This window comes from Hermetia illucens, chromosome 5 (assembly GCF_905115235.1).
Source record: "Hermetia illucens chromosome 5, iHerIll2.2.curated.20191125, whole genome shotgun sequence".
Lineage (NCBI taxonomy): Eukaryota > Metazoa > Arthropoda > Insecta > Diptera > Stratiomyidae > Hermetia > Hermetia illucens.
The window spans coordinates 32,136,355-32,153,760 of NC_051853.1; the positions used below are offsets into that span (position 1 = coordinate 32,136,355).

The following is a 17,406-nucleotide window of genomic DNA, read 5'->3' on the forward strand; positions in this document are numbered from 1 at the left end:
CTGGATTTATTGAAGCAATAAAGGCGCATTCTCTCCATAAAGAACTTTCTTGAATTTGATTTGATGAGAATGGAATCACTGAACTTTCTCAGTAGAGATTACTGCCGGAAACTTCGAATCAATTAAATTTTTGATTAATGAGTATGCTATTGTTCACTTGAATTAATTTAATGGAAATTATCATTTTCCCATAGTTACTTAGATAATTAATGCATTTCTATACAAATTATGCTCATGAAACTAATTGGGCTCAAAGTCTTCGCTGTACATGAAAAGGAGGTAGACAAGGAAACTGTATATCTTATCAACGTTAAGTTTTAATGAGCATGTACAACGGACATATTTAAATAGCGCATTGTCAAAACCAGTTTGTTGCGCAAGAAATAAACTATTGAAATTCTTTGTTGCAAAGGTAATAGCAAAAACAACATAAAGATAATGAGTTTCATCAGATAACACCTAGACAGAGAACAGACTGGTTCTTATTCTGCATCCTCCAGTACTGACTAATTAACACCTTGCAGATTACTTTCGAGTAGTGTGCAAAGTTCAAATCCTCGCTCCACTTCTCTTTATTGATTTCGAAAAGGCTTACAAAGTCAGTTTATCTTAAGTGATCTGCGCAGGAGAGGCATTCCGAAAAAAACTGGTAGCGCTTTTAAGAGTGACATATCACGGCGTGAAATGTCAAACGCTGGTATTGGTGTTTCTGAGGCATTGTAGGTCTCAAGCGAAATCCGATACTAATCCTTCTTCTTATAAGCGGCTTCTCCATGCCACCATATGCAGAGGACATAAAGGGCGTCAGTGGACCATGACATCTTTCCCCAAATACCTTGGCTACCCTGACGACTCCGCGATTAATAGGTAGGGTGGGTTGGTGCCAGTGGCATTCCTAGGAGCCGATAGAGCCCAACTGAAGGTAAACACCAAGAAAACCAGATTCCCACCGGACCTTCAATCAATTTGTCTATTTCGGTTTGTTTCTGCTGATGACAGCTCTGAACTCTACATTACCTGAGATATTAACAGTGCTTAACCACCACTTTCACTGTCTTGCCTAAAATCTGGAAATGCACATATCTCAACACAAACAATTTAAGGGAGCAATACCTGGAAATCGGTCGCTATTGTTATTGCAAGTCTTGGTTGACACCTATTTCCCCCATGTCGTCAGTGTACCCTGGCCCAACAGAATCTCGAACGAAGACGGAAGACGTGTTGATTTCAAGGTGGAAGTGGCATTACTGGCTATGACATTAAATGGAATCCACTGTGGATGGTCAATGTTCAACAGATAGGGCGTTCTAAAAAACATAGTGCAGAACAAAATATTCAGTCCATGTTAGTGATGATAGCATCCCACCTCCCACAAACTTGGGTTATAATGACTCTGTAAAATTGGTATCTCTTGGTACTTTTATTTGCCTCTTCTCCATCATTTCGCCCATCCAGGAGGCCTGGATGTTACTGGTTTCTTTCCAAATAAGGTCATTCTGTCTATATTTCCGTAATAATGTCAATGTCAATAAAACTCACACAAAGCTACCCCTTCAGTTTCTCTTCATCTTGCTCGGCAAGGATTTTAGCGTAAATGTAAAGGAATATACGTTAAAGTGTTAGTTTTCAAGTAGTTGTCCAGAACGTCAGGTAAATTGTTGTACGACGGATTACTCCGAAATTAAAACCACTTTTGCCCCCCGCTATATGCTTGTTATATATTTTGGGACCACAATCAGAGCCCCGCCATGCAAGCACAGCGGTCCTGGTTTATACTGAGTGCAGGCTCAGCATACTACTTCGGTATGGAAAAAGAAAAGTCAAGAACTGCAGAACTATTCCGTGGTTACCTATAGAAAAACACCGTGAGGAATATAGCCGGCTCTATATAGGGTTTCTTTATCTAAAGAAGGTGTTTGGCTCTGTGTCACATAAACCCATCTAACATGCATTCCGACAACAACTAGTGCCAGAGAAACTCTTGCGTTGCGTTGAATTGTTCTACCGCGATAACAAGAGTAAAATTCGAAGTGTAGTGGGTATGTCAGAATCGCTTTATATTTCTATCGCTTTTCATCAAGGGAGGGTCGCCTCGCCACTTCTTTTTGTTCTTGTCACATCTTAGCATGGAGCATCCAACGTCCAACGCTCTACACACTTCCCTATGCAGATGATGTTTCCCTAATGTCTTACAAAAAACCTGGCCTCGAAAAACTTATCCAAAAACGAAATGATCGCCTCATGTGGCATGGTCTCTGAACGCGTTTCAGACACCCTTCCTAACAGTACCTATTACTGTTAATTATCTGCCCAGAATTGAGGGATTTAAGTCTCTTTGATTAATGCTCTCAGCCAAATCGGTTCACGCCCAACTGGCGATCTTTGTGATCGATCCGATCGACAAGCGCCTCAAATCCAAAATGTTCTACAGTGTTGATTGCCTTGTCACCATCTATGGTTCTGCGTGTTTGTCGATCATCAAGGGCAATGAGCGGTGCTTCGTAATAATGTAGTCAAAAATGTTGCGTTCGATCAACGCTCACATCCGACATCGAGATTGCAACCATCGTGAAAAATTGCAAGAGAAGCGTCTTCGATGGTATGCTCATGTAATGTCCGGTGATGAGAACTCACTAACTAAAACTGTCCTTGAACAGTGCAGGCGAAATGCGGTGAATGACGCGGTGAAGTCCAGTGAATGGCTTTTCCAATGATCTTTTTACGGCATCCACCCTAACGCAGACTTGTGTGCTGGGCTTTAATTCCTTGCGCAGAAATGGTGTTCGGTTGTGGCGATGGGCAATGGTCATTGCGCGAACCTGCCTGAGGTGCTATTGGTCTTTGCTGAGAAATACGCTGGGATCACTCTCGAATTCTGAATCCAGGAACTATTTACCTGGCAGCCGTAATGAGGTGCTACTTATCTCGGCCATGTACTCAAATTTCTTTCTCGTTACCTGCAGTTAATCAGCCTTCAGACGTCTAGGGCTCTCTGTAACGGGCGGTCCGTTGGTAACAATGTGGTGCTGGACTCCATGTTGGCAATTGGTTTGAACGGAGAGGTTTGTTATGTTGGAAAACTCTTTAAGTAACTGATAGTGCGTTGAGTTGCCTGCCACTATAAAAACGGATCGATACTCCATGCAGGCCAAGAATCCACGCGATGACAATTTAGTGTGAAGACCAACGATTCGTTCACCAATGATTGGCCGTTAACGGCGAAAAGTTCGTTGTCGCCGGCTTTGAGTTTGCGAATATTTCGCGGTGGTGGGATAACTGATCCGTCCGCGCACATATCTATTAAAAACTTCAGTTCGGTATGTTCGTCAAGGGTATGGAATCGACTTTGTTTGGCGGCGGTTCCATCCGCCGAATCTGCAACGCCGTAATTAGTTTTCCGATGACTCGCCCCTGGAAATCCAAGAAGAAGGTTTTTGGCACTTCCGTCTGTTTTCTCGGAATTTCCGCTGAAAATAGCACAAAGAGCTGGAATACAATTCCTGAGGTTTTTTGGAACCCGCGCGTTTACCCCAGCTAGTATCGCGGCTTGAGAATCGGTTCGCACCCATTCGATCGAGGCGACCGCAGATTTCTGCCAACTCCTTTCGCAAGCTTTCTTCTGATGGAGGCCATGGGGGGGGGGGATGCAATCACCGGGGACACTTGTAGCGGCTCTCGATCCTAGATCCCGTCGGTCATTTCCGACCGCCCTGACTCAGCCGTAGCTTCTGAAATACTGAGGGTGGCCTGAACGCTAGCTGGTGGGCGTAACTTTGGTGCCCGCTTTTATCTTCATCCCGCGGAGAAGCTGTGACGGTTTTTAATTTCCGAGTTTCAGATCCGTAAGCAGCTCACGTAGTTCGGCCTCCTCCGAAACGGCATAAGTCGTAAGAAACCTGTTTTTGATTGTTCGATATCTCTGTATGAGTGAGTGGCGGTGACTCATGACCAAGAACTTCCGGATCCCATTCGCTCACTACTTTCTGCAATTGGGCGTCGTCCTTTGTCACCCGGTGTGTGCGGAATTGCACTTCCGCACGCGCAAACCACGCCTTCCAAAACGGGGGCAGCCGAAAAGCAGTTGGTCTTTTGGTCGATTACCATTGACTTCGATGTTCAGACTTGACAATTGAATTCTCGTTAGCGCAAATTACATGACCATACCAACGAAGACGCCTCTTTTTCAATTTTTCAACGATCGGTGTAATCTCATATCGATCGCGGATATCCTTATTTCGGATATGATCGAAGCGTGTCACGCTAATAGTCCAACGCAATATCTTCGTTTCCATTATCGCAAGACGCCGTTCATTGTCTTTTATAGTCGGCCAACACTCAGAATCATAGAGGGCGACTGAGCGGGCGACATTTACAAAACTTACGGTTTGAATAATTACAGTTTAAATTGATAAAATACCAAATCGAAATTGCAAAATGCATACATAATCCTGAATGGAAGGCTTTTCGAATAGCTATTGCTCTTCAAAGTTCAACGCTGGGATCTTCCAATGTCCAAAAGTGGCAAAACAAAGTAAAGAAGAGAAGCCAGAAAGGATGGGATATTCGTATGAAATCCATCAATTTTTATAGTTGTCACCTATATTTCTAAAGGCAGGAGACGATGGTTCTGTAGTGTCAAAATATCCTTCCTGTCTCTAGGGGTATTTAGAGCCAATAGGACCATATACACGTCGATTTTCATAAAGAAAAAACTGAGAGCAAACATGGTAACCATCAGGCTTTCAGGTATGCCTAAGGAAAAGCTGATATCCTGATGGTCTATTGCAAGCTTATTATCGTCCTGAATCTACTCCCTTGAACCATTATATCCACTTAACCTCAACCACATGTTATTCGTATCTATCTAATTCTGGTACAAAAAATTGTTTATCTTTCAATAACTCTCGCTCTTGTTTTGTGCCAATCTTTTCTTGTATCTCAAAAAGTGAAGCAGTGCAGCAAAAAATTGCATGAAAATGAAACTGTAGCGATTGACGTCGTTCTGCAAAGTGAAATGGATGAAAGTTTTGCTTATTAACGAAGCCAACAAGCCAAAAATGAGGTTTGTCGCTTTTGAGGATTTGATTCAAAAGTAATTAAGGCACCAGTTTCAAGATAACCACGATTAACCGTCAAAATTCAATCTTATCAACTGAGAAAGTTGCTGCAAAAAATGAACTTCTGCAGTTTCAGATCAAATTGGGGTATCTTCTGGGTTCTAAAGATACTCTGGTTCCAGCTCAATACCGAAACGGAATGGCTGAAAATGCCAGCTGTCTAGAAAGGCTCATTCCAACTTCTCGAAGATCACGACCTAGAAAGTCCCCGCAATTTTCGCAGTCAGTCATCATTCTTGTTGAAAATATGCAGCACATCGACTCCACCGCCATAAACGAATTTGAAATTTAACGCTATTTAACGTTGCAAATTTAACGAGCTAATCGTGCGTCGACATGGCACGTATTAATGGAAAATCGTTTTTCTTGTGTCTGCACTTTGCGGCAATACGTTTTTCGCTTCGATTTTCAAGATTGTTTTTATAGGTCAAGCCACACGCATGCTGAGCAATGCATCTTGTTTACGCCATCACACCAGAAGACCAAGAAAATTATTAAGAGTTGCTAGCCAACGCCGTGCCGGTCGCCATTACGGGTTATCTTAAATTGCATTTGAGGAAGTATCTTTTTTTTATTGAAGCATTGCGCAGGTGTAAAGCGCAATAGAAAATTTTCTGAGTTTAACGAACTTTTATCATCATACGTTAGAGAGGTTGCGGGTATTGCTTACAGTTTATCGTGTATGAGGTTGGGAATGGAGGTTGACTGTAATGGGAAGCTTAACTATAGGCACTCTACCATACTAGATGCGAGTATCTGAAAAAGGCGACGGCAGAATGACTAAGCAGTTGAGTATCTGATGTTATTAAACGAACAAGAAATTGTACAGGGACCTGATGTGGTTATAATGGCGCCAAGCGAAACAAATCGGGTTCGCCTCAATCAGAACTATTGACCCAGAAGACCTTGTTTCACTACCAAGAGGTTTTCTACCAACTATTGACTTTTGCACAGTTTAAATATTTCCAGGTGAACTTTGGCGGAAAGTAACTGTATCTACAATTGTTGGAGGCTTTAGAAATTACAAAGAAATTTTATGGTACTTTTTCCCTAACGAGCAGTTTGACTTTCAGCGGGCCCATTGCTTGGGGTATATTGAATAAGAACAATTATCACGATCTCAAGATGTGGTTATCTCATACTTATTAGTTGACCGACAAATTATCTGGTTTCCTCTGCTTGGGAAGTGTGTGGGCCAGAGGGACTATGAGAATGTCAGGCGGAATTGTGCGAATTCGAAGCGAAATGAGGTTAATTGGAGCTTGTTCTTTCCAAACTCATCCAATTTAGATGAATTAATTGAAATTTTTATAATTCCCCACAGAAGAGAAATGACTGGCCTTAATATCAAGTTTGCAATAATGCAATTTAATTTTAATTGGGAAGGAAATTTCTGTCATATTGTACTGCTGCTGGGAATTTGGATGGAAGTTGCCAATAACCTTAAGGCAACTCCTCATGGAGATGAGTATATACCAGATATTTGTAAAACACACTATAACACTATCAATCACTGCTCATGAAATTAGGAAATCGCAAGGAAAAGTATCTTTCTTACTACTGAAAGAATCATCATCATCATCATCATCAACGGCGCAACAACCGGCATCCGGTCTAGACCTGCCTTAATAAGGAAATCCAGACATCCCGGTTTTGCGCCGAGGTCCACCAATTCCATAAAAGCTGTCTGGCGTCCTGACCTAGGCCATCGCTCTATCTTAGGCAGGGTCTACCTCGTCTTCTTTTTCTGCCATAGATATTGCCCTTATAGACTTTCTGGGCTGGATCATCCGGTCAAGAGTTCGCAATTCTTCTTGCTAAGAACCCAAGTCTTCGAGGACTGGCAAGATCATAGTCTTGCACAATAAGAGCTTTGACCCTATGGTGAGACGTTTCGAGCGGACCAGTTTCTGTAAGCTGAAATAGGCTCTGCTGGCAGCCAACAACCGTGCGCGGATTTCATCATCGTATCTGTTATCGATTGTGATTTTCGACCCTAGATAGGAGAAATTATCAACGGTCTCAAGAATCGAGATTGAAAAAGAGATCACCCTGCATTTTGATTAGATAATATCTATTTTTATCAAAAAAAAACTAAATCTAGATCAGAAGATGCTGGTCAACCGTACGAACTCTATCTAATCGGGTTTCAAACTATCACTTAAGCTTTGTATTCATATGAGATAAAAACGGCGCACTACCGTGCTTATTCGGCTACTCGAGACGGCCACTGATGCCTACCTACCTTACTCTGCCTTCAAATGGAATTTACTTTTAGAGTTCTTTTTATACCAGGCGCTCCTTCAATAATAATTAATAATTGATAAGTATCTGATAAGTAACTTTCTTGGATTGTAGCTAGACGAAGTTATGGCTTAAGAACAAGGTATTGCCGGACCAATCGGTGTGAGAGTAATTGTTTGGAAATTACCTCCACGATTTATATTGCAAATTTCAGCCCAGAGGTGAACACAAATCTGGGTATTCAGCTAAAAATGAATAAGAGGAGCTTGTTTGACGTAAAAGAGGAGGAGGAGGTAATCGGGATTGAATAAAATTCTGAACAAGGCTTTAAGTTTACTAAGCAGGATGGGTTTTGTGCACCCTGTGATACTTGCTTGCTATAAGGAACGGGGGAGAGGCTACTCATTAGATGGTGCCCTGTGGAAAAAAAGGTGAGATTGGCGATGGCCAATAACCATCCTAAGTGGCCGGCAACGACCACTAACCAACGAGGGTCTTTTTATACAAGAACTCATGCTAGAAGACCGTACGATGTGACGCCGAAGTCGCCATCGGTGTAACATGTGGAGGCTAGGCTGCTATCAAGGCTAAACTTATTCGTCAAAGAGGTTCTGGACGAAAAACAGCGCTCATTCACTCTAGAAAAGCCGACGATGGTCCCAGCTCCTGTGTTGCTCTCATCGCTACTACCTTTCTTGACACTTCCAACCAGTTCATCAGCTCGTGCCCGCGGCGAGATGTCCCCCAATAAGATATCACATATCTTAAACTCCTGGGGTTTAACGAATGATGGTTCAGAGAGGTCATTGCCTATAGATAAGTTTCTTTTTAAAGTAAAATTTCTGACTCATTCGACTCTACAAGGGAACTTCTTTTTACTGCTAGTGTACACCTACATACTTTTTGCAGGGAAAACAGTGGATTGGTATTGTGAGTAGCGGCAAACCAAACCGGAAGCTCGATGGCCGGACCGGCAGGACGCTCTCTGAGATTAATTTCGGATTCGGCTGCCAGATATTGATCTCTGGGAGCGGCTCCGTAGTCGGACCCAGAACGAGCAAGAATCTTCTGCGGATTTTTACCAAGACGTCAGACGTCTGGTGTCAAGATTTCAGAAACTGTTGAATTGGTTTGGACGCTGCAACGCAGTTTACGGCCTAAAATCATGTGGGCAATCTTCCCCTTCCCCTAGCGACTATTCGTAGCTACATGGATGGGTGGAGAATTTTGAGAATCAGCCTGACCGCTTAGCCGTACAATAGTAATAGTGAAGTTCATCAGTCAGTTGTCAAGTCGGCCTCACCATCGAGTTTCTTGCAAAGTGTAGATATCGAGGCGTCTCTTCCGAAGAGGTTCTTGCAAGTTCCTTCATCTTATCTGTGAGGGAGTATGCTGACGCCGTCCATGCATCAAGAGCTCTTGCTCATTTCCGACAAAGTCGGTCTTCGTTTGGCTGCATCGGTTGAGATGGATACCCTATTATTTTTCGAGGCTTTTTTTTCTAACGAAATTCAATGCGTTTCCTTTTTCAGTCTGTCTCGGGACGTGGAGTAATTTCAAATATTTTTATTTATTTCTTTCCCTGGTCTCAACATTTGACTTTTATTTTACTAAACATAGTACTAACTACATTGTCTCTAATCCCCCGTCTTTGTCTGGGCATGTTATGTAAATAGCATGGTAGAATTAAGTGTACCGCCATAAGGTTTCCCATAATTATTGTCTAAGCACTAAGATTCATGGAATCTTAAAAATCTGACTGCATTTATGACCACTTGCTCTAGTGGTTGAACACGACTTTTGCTTCAGTAATTTTATGAAATAAGGGAAAAATGAGAGTCAACATGCTATTGAAGAAGGCTCTTTATTGTGTTATATGATCTTCTAACAATACACATTGTTTAGAGCTTGAAATGTTTCATACACCAGTTGTCTCTGGAATTTTCTTCACCTACCCAATGCTGTGGAATGTTTTAATTGAACACATTTGAACATTAACTTATTTTTCTTTCTTTTCTACGTTGTAATGATTTAAATGGCCCTTTCAATGGTGTTGCTGTGTAGTATCTAAATATAAGCCAGAAAGAAAATTTAAAGATTTAAACATCTTCCCAATTTACAGCTAAATAACCCGTAATGCGAGCAATGAGACCCCGCGCAATACAATAGCGTTCATTACCCCCTGGTAATCCCAATTGAGAATAAGGATGCCCTATGGATTCCCCCCTTTCCTTAACATATTTTCGCCTGCACAATTTAACATACCCCCCTTTTTATGGGAGTTAAGAGCATCAAATCGCACTGGTCAAACAGGAAGAATAAGGATAGGAGAAAACAACTTTGAGACCATTGATAATTTCTCCTATCTAGGGTCGAAAATCACAACCGATAACAGCTACGATGATGAAATCCGCACACGGTTGCTGTCAGCCAACAGAGCCTATTTCAGCTTACAAAAACTGTTCCGCTCGAAACGTCTCAGCATAGGGTCAAGGCTCGTACTGTACAAGACTATGATCTTGCCAGTCCTCATGTATTCCTCGGAAACTTGGGTTCTTAGCAAGAAGAATTGCGAACTCTTGGCCGCGTTCAAGAGAAGAATCCTCCGATGAATTTTTGGTCCCCTACATTAGGATGGACGATTTCATAGCCTACATAACGACGAAATCTATGAGCGATACCATGACCGTGCGATTGTGGATAAAATCCGGCTCAATAGGTTATGGGGGGCGGGTCACTTAATCCGTATGGATAATCATGATCCCACCCGGAAAGTCTATAAGGGCAATATCTATGGTAGAAAAAGAAGACGAGGGAGACGCTGCCTAAGATGGAGCGATCGCATAGGTCAGGACGCCAGACAGCTTTTAAGGATATCGGATTGGTGGACCTCGGCGCAAAACCGGGATGTCTAGAGTTCCTTATTAAGTCAGGACTAGACCGGATACCGGTTGTTGCGCCGTTAATGACGATGAAGAGCAAGGGGAGAGGTCCTCACAATTAACAATGTATTATATACTCTGTAGTTTATTAAAGTAAGTAAGCATCTTTTGATAAACTTTAGCTTTAGCTTTCCTTCTTGCCTATTCTGCTACCCCCGCAACGTCAAAAATTCCTTCTCTCCCCTAAGTAACACGGGATTTCCTCTTTTCTGCAACTAAACGAGGATGGGGAAGGGTCATTTGGCACTAGTCTTCATGAGCAAACTGCGGCTTAAGGCCGCTATCCCCTGTCGGTTACGTCGGAAGAGCCCGCAATACCCCGGTCGCTAGTTAACTGAATGCGAACATCCACAAGCCGCAACATTATTAGTTCAACTCTGCCTTGCGATGAGAATTTGAGATGTTTTTTTGTGTTAGCATTTGCCGAAAATGTTTAAATGTTTTAAATTTGGGGTCCCTATTGCACGCTTTGGCAATATGGCCTTTCTCCCCACACCTTCTGCATCGATCGGACCGATCGCCTTTGCGAAATAACTAAACGTGAGGCACTTGAAGCACTTCTTTAGAGAAATTTTTTCTCTGATACGGCAAACAACCCATCCGATTCGAACCTTCCCAGCCGCCAATAACTTCTGCGTTGTTCCACTGGTAATCGCAATGCGGTCGTCTGAGTGTTGTCACTCACAATAGACTCCTCGGCAAGTTCCTCTAACTTAAACTGTTCCATTAAGGCAGTGCAAATTTCTCCTTTGAATGTCACTTCATCGATATCCTTGCACTGTATATAAACCTCATGTCTTTGGGTCCGTACTGTGACATTCGTCCCAAGTGAGTTCTTAATCTGAGTTCGGAAGCCATCAGTTTTCCCCAAGCTGTTTTTTTTTTTGTCAACTCAAACATGAGGTCACCCTTCTGGGTCCTTCGAATATTGCTGACATTTCCGCCTAGATCTTTTAGGTCAGAGTCAGCTTTGACCTTTTTCAGTATCTCCGCGTAGGATAAACTTCCACTGACCTTTCCTCCGTTTTATCTTTTTTGATGTTTGGCATTGGCGAAAATCTCAAAGTTGACGAACTTGTGAATGGGTCCTTTTCCTGGTCCTCGAGTACCTCCTGCTGCTCCTCTTGAATATTTGCGGTCGGTGTTGTTGTTGTTTTTGACGTCCAACGATCTGCTTTCAATTCATCCTTCTTCGATTTTGTTACTGGTATCCTTGGTAGAGTGGTACTACGCTTGAACACTTCCTTTTCCAAATCTAAAACACTTGTCGCATTAGATGCCACGATCGCCAAATTGTCCACCACCGAGGCACTGAGGTCGAGGGATATCGACGACTGGGAGCCCGCTTACTTATTCCCAAAAGCCACCGGTGCTGGCTTTCCGAACCCCTGCACTGTAAGTTTTCTTCTTCTCACGTTTTTCATAGTGGTTTTATGTTCCTTCCCATAGCCATTTTGGTCCGCGCACCCGAGATGAGCAAACACTAGCCCATGCACAGTCAGAAAAGTGCATGAAAACATTTACACATTAATAGGTATGCCCCAATCCGCAAGCTGGGGTCGGGCCTGATGAAAGATCTGGCCACTCCTCATACTCCTCTGTCTGTCTGTCACACGCACTTTTCTCAGAAACAGCTATACCGGTTGACACAAAATTGGGTGAGAAGGTAGATAGTGAGTTACATCTTTCTACGTTGAGATTAAGGGGGGTGCTCATACATGCAAAAGGGTGGTGTAAAATTGTTTTCACCGAATATTGTAATGTTGGGTGTCAAATGAAAGGTCTCGATTAGTACTTTGCGATGCCGGTATTATTTTTGACATTCCATGGAAAGGCGCGAAGTGCGGGAGGTCGAAAGTGATAATTTTTTAACGGACTTATTCTAAAAAATTACCCAATCGAAAAATTTGAAAAGTCATAAAGCTGCCTCTGTGCGGTGTCCAGACCTCAAAATACTTTCCATATTGATATCTGTTCAAATTAAGTTAATAATAGCATTAGGTTGTTGCAAATGAAATGGCTGTTTTGGTACTAAAATTTGAAACGACTGTAAACCTTTCAAAAATTTATATATTTAATCAAAATAGGTGCCAGTCGATTCAAAACACTTCTCCCAGCGAGATTCAAAAGCATGTATGCCAGTTTCGTAGAAGTCCAACTGTCGGGTTTTGATAAATTTGTCGAAGGCAATTTTGACAGCCTCTTCGTTCCTAAATTGTTTCTCCGCCAAAAAATGATCCAAATGCTTAAAAAAGTGGTAGTCGGTTGGCGAAAGGTCCGGTGAATATGGTGGATGAGGCAGAGTCTTCTACTGCAATTTGTTCAACTTTTGAACCGTTGTTCTGGATGCATGAGGTCGTGCATTGTCGTGAAGGAGTATCACTTCATCTCTGTTGACTAATCTCGGCCGTTGAATACTCAATTTTTGATGCATTTCCTCGAGTTTGGCACAGTATTTCTGTGCATTTATCGCTTCTCCAGGTGCCAAGAAAGATTAGTGGATAACTCCAGCTGTAGACCACCAAACAGTCACCATTACCTTGGACGCTCGGTTCCGGCATATGCTTCGGCGGCTCATCACCATCTACCCATTGTGCTGATCGGCGATGATTGTCCTATAATATCCACTTTTCACCACATGTCACTATTCTGTGCAAAGTGGGATCGCTTCTGTTGCGGGAGAATAAAGAACTGCAAATTTTCATTCGAAGCGCCATGTTTTGCTCCGTAAAGGCATGCGGAACTCATTTGTCGAGCTTTTTCACCTTTCCAAGTTGTTGCAAGTGCCGGGAAACTGTCGAATAATGTACGCCCAGTTTCTCTGCAATGTCTCTTACAGACTGACGTGTGTCAGATTCGACTAGCAAACGCAGCTCGTCGTTGTCAGTCGATGGTCCTGGATGTCCACGTAGCTGACTTTGAAGGTTAACGTCGCCTGACCGGAATTTTTCGAACCACGGCCTTGTGGTTCGTTCGCTTACCGTATCAGCTCCAAATGCGCTGTTAATGTTCTTGGTCGCCTCCGCTGCTTTATGACCGAGTTTGGATTCTTACAAAAAATTATACGTTCTTGGCTCTTTTCCATCCTTTTTTGCTTTCTATTCACTGTTATCACAACGATGGTCAAAACTGAAATGACTCTTTGATTAAATTTAGGAGTATTTATACTTCATTATTCGACACCAACAGCGCCAATTGCTGGTGGTTTGATACAGCAAAATCGCAACTAACTTCACTTGATTGCCAAATCGGCCATTTCATGTACAACAACCTAATATATTATCATATTCTTTTTGAGAATTGCGGGGTCCTAAGTCCGCATCAACTTGATGCTGGTAGCTTACTAGATTTTTGGAAAAATTGGCTAGAAACCTCCCTTATATTTATCCCAGGATTATAAAAATTTACAACAAAATAAATTATAGTATGAAGCATGTTATCTCCAATTTTGATCAAAATTATACTATTACTAACAAAGTTACAGTAAGTCAAAGTTGTCTTTACCGTGTAAATTCACTGCAACCCAAAGTACTAAATATCACACTAAAGTCAGTAGTCTGACATGTCAAATGCATATACATTACGGGTTACGCGCAAATGGGATAGTTCTGCACTCAAAAATACTCACACAAGAAACAAACAAAACCCTTTCATACCTGAAGCGCCAAGCTTCCGGTTTCCCGACTTGTTTCTTATAATCTCATCATGAGCTAATTTCAAGCTCACCGATAGAGGGTGGAAAAGCGCGGAGGTTTCCTCTTGGCAACCAATCAAGTTTTTAACAAAATTTCAGGGGACTTTGCATAGTTTTTCCCCTGGGCCGTAACTGTGGGCAGTTCCTACTTACTTCAGAGATTCAGTCGCTAATTTCCTGGGACATTAGGGAGAAGAAAGTGAATATCACTCAGGAGTATTCCTAGTCCTTTAGAGGGTTCCGTCCCCAAGTACTTGAGGAGGGCGATCAGACCCGAGTCTGCAAGGGATTCATCTGAAGTGGCTTCAGCCACGAAGCCTCATCGGAGGTTATTTGGTACCATGGGAACTGGGTTGGCCCTCTGAGAGCATATGCTCCAGGAGAATTCACTGCAATTTGGCGGATCTCTACCGTACTATTTTCTGTTGCCTAACCATCTAAGCAAATTCCTCTCTGTAGTATCTTTTTTGCCACTTTCCCATGTCTATTAGAGTAAACCAAGTCTAAATGCCATTCCACATTAATTATCTGTGTATCCGCTAGTTAACCAACAACCTGCATGAGATAATCATCGAATAACTTCATTATAGGCTTTCATCTATCCATTCCATGAAAGCATTAACCATAAATATCGCATCGAACGGTTATGATTCACAGAACGTATTCACGCCAATTGATTTATTCCACCCAGTTCTAGGGGAGCGGAAATACATGTTTTAATAGCATGTCTGCCCAGTCGAACCAGAGTGTATGGTTCGATTAATGTCATTCCTCGCAGATACATCCGATTAAATGCAATTTAAGCCATTTTACACGATCACACTTTGTTGCCAACGAAACTGATCCTTTCTAGAGTGGACTGAATCGATATTAATGGTGTGGAATAAAATTGAGATACAGAAAGTACGTCGAGTATTTGTACTTGAATCTTAATTGAGTTGAAACTTAGATGGTTTATAGGGTGTCTAGTAGTTTGATTTTTGCAATGCAGATTGGTGCACTTTGGTGCGGGGTTGGTGAATACACCTCTTACGTAATTCATCTTTTGGAGTACGTAATGTCGTGGAGAGGTCTCCTTAATTCGACTGTGGGACAAAAGCTGTTTCTATGATTTCACTTCGAGGAGACCTATTAAAAGACCACGGTCCTGGTTGCCATACTATCGCTTCTCTTTCTGTGGACTTGAATTATTTTAGCCGAGCCGATTCCGAACCAATATTTTTTGCCATTTCTGTAATCTTGTTTCATATTTCTGCTAACATAATTCTCCAATTGCACATTCTAGCATGGGGAGCCGTTTGATGCATTCCCATTGCACCATGCGCTCTGCAATGCTAAGCATCTGCACCGTACACCGACCGAAATTATGCAATAGATTTTCTCAAGTTTCACTAAGCATTTATTTACTTGTTGTCGTACGAAATGCCGCAGGTGAGGCAGACCAGTATCTTAAGACATATCTAATCCTCATTCATGCAGTCCATTGGAATTCATCGCTTAATTTAGTCTTAATAGCAAAAGCCTTGCACCGAGTATCATTGGGGAATGCATTCTGTGCCGGTGATTTTTTGATGGCAAGTTTTTTCCAGTAGCGGTGAGAGGATAACAAATCCAAAGGCGACGGTTGATCAGTGGTAAATTAGAGCAACAACTCGACTCGACTAATATTCCGTTGGTAAGTTGGTACTAAGTGCACTTTTAACGGGCACCATCTAAAGATATGCGTGCATGTGCATGCGGAGCACTCAATAGACAGAATGTTGCCTAGCGTTGGCAACAGAATTCAATCACTCTTAAAAATGTTGTTTGATATGTTGTTTCAATCTAAATTTGAATTTCAAATCCGTTTTGACATCGTTCCAGCTGCAGCGGCTGCTGTAGTTCTCTTATCTGTCCATACCGGGTTTTATGATGTTGAGGAAATGAATTTGGAAACGATGCATAATGCATTAGTTGCGTATTTGTGTGTCGAGTGATTTCTCCTTTTCTTCCCAGGCCATTGTTCAGGCCACGCACTGCTGGACTGAAGTGGTTATGACTCTTGATTATGGCACTATATTTCAACTTTTATTGATTTGCATTCATGATGAAGTCGATATCTGACTTGTTGACAGAAACTTCGACCATATCCGTTCTGGTGATCCCATAACATGTTGGCATTGCGTGACGCGGACCTTCCTCTTTCTTTGATCGTTTGATGATGTATCTTCACGCGATGCATCATAAACGTGTGAAATATTGATGTTCTCTCAATAGAAACAGCGAGAATGTTTAATCAACAAACATTACATCCATCACACATCCATTTATCTCTGACTTTATCTCGTGACTATCTGGATCTTATCAGTGTACTAACGAATGTCTGTTATTTTCTTTTCCAGATCTTCAACTTGCCGCCGAACTAGGTAAAACGCTCTTAGAACGCAACAAAGAACTAGAGACGGCACTGAAGCAACATCAGAACGTCATTGAAGACCAAGCCCAAGAAATTGAGGTGAGTAACATGGAAAGCAAATACAAACATTACACATGCGCCTAGGACCAGTAACATCGAAGAACAGTTGATCCACCTTAGATAGTTGGTACGGACAGCATCTGTTTAATTTGATACCACAGCGATGATTCCCCGAACGGCATTCCATTCAACTTAATAATACGAAGATCAATCAAATTGATGGATGTTGGCGCAAAATCGCACTCATCATCTCGATCTCGTGAATGCACTTGGACTTGATTGCTTCCTTGACGGTGATTTTCTCAGGTTTTCTTTTCAATGCTACGGCCGGGAAATCGCCCAGACTGACAGACAAGCAGGCCTACAATTGATCCATTAATTCTAGAATACCGCAGACATCGATCGTTGTATACGGGAAGCTGATCGCTGAGGTTATCGTCCCCAGACTCTGTGATAAATTTGAATTATTTACTTCTGTTCCTTTTGTTACTATTATCGGTGCTAGTCTCACTTAAATTACTTCATTGCATCCATGGAGATCTCTAATCAGACAGAGGGAAAATGGTGCTGAAGAATCAGAGTGGAAACAATGCACGCAGATCCCCCCATTTACCGGACATTATTGGCCTGCCATTGAACTCTTCCTGAGGTGTGTTGAGTTGATGACTGCAGAGTGATGCCACGGATACGGGCACATAGCCCAGATATCGATTGTTTGCGTTCTGTTTATTTTTATAGAAGCCAAGCTATTTTAGGGTTTCTTAATAGATTGACGATCGAATGTATGCGATTGAAGTCAATGCGGATGCAATCAAGCGTGCATTGTATTCGCTTTATTTCCTATTGTTCTCTCTAGAACAGATCCAATGAGTTTGGAACCGATGCAGATTGTTGAACTAGTTCCGTAAATAAATCTCGAACTTAGCTGACATATAGGAAAAGTGGTCGATTGAG

At 42.1% G+C, this 17,406-nt stretch overlaps 1 protein-coding gene across 5 annotated transcripts in view; it reads left to right on the forward strand.

The window, feature by feature from the left end:
- Positions 1-17,406, forward strand: part of LOC119657496 (cerebellar degeneration-related protein 2-like) — a 361,935-nt gene that overhangs the window by 310,236 nt on the left and 34,293 nt on the right. For all 5 annotated transcript variants that reach the window (XM_038064430.1, XM_038064427.1, XM_038064428.1 and 2 more), the window contains one exon: positions 16,379-16,491. In XM_038064430.1, the coding sequence (XP_037920358.1) occupies positions 16,379-16,491 (113 nt within the window). The remainder of the gene's footprint in view (positions 1-16,378; positions 16,492-17,406) is intronic.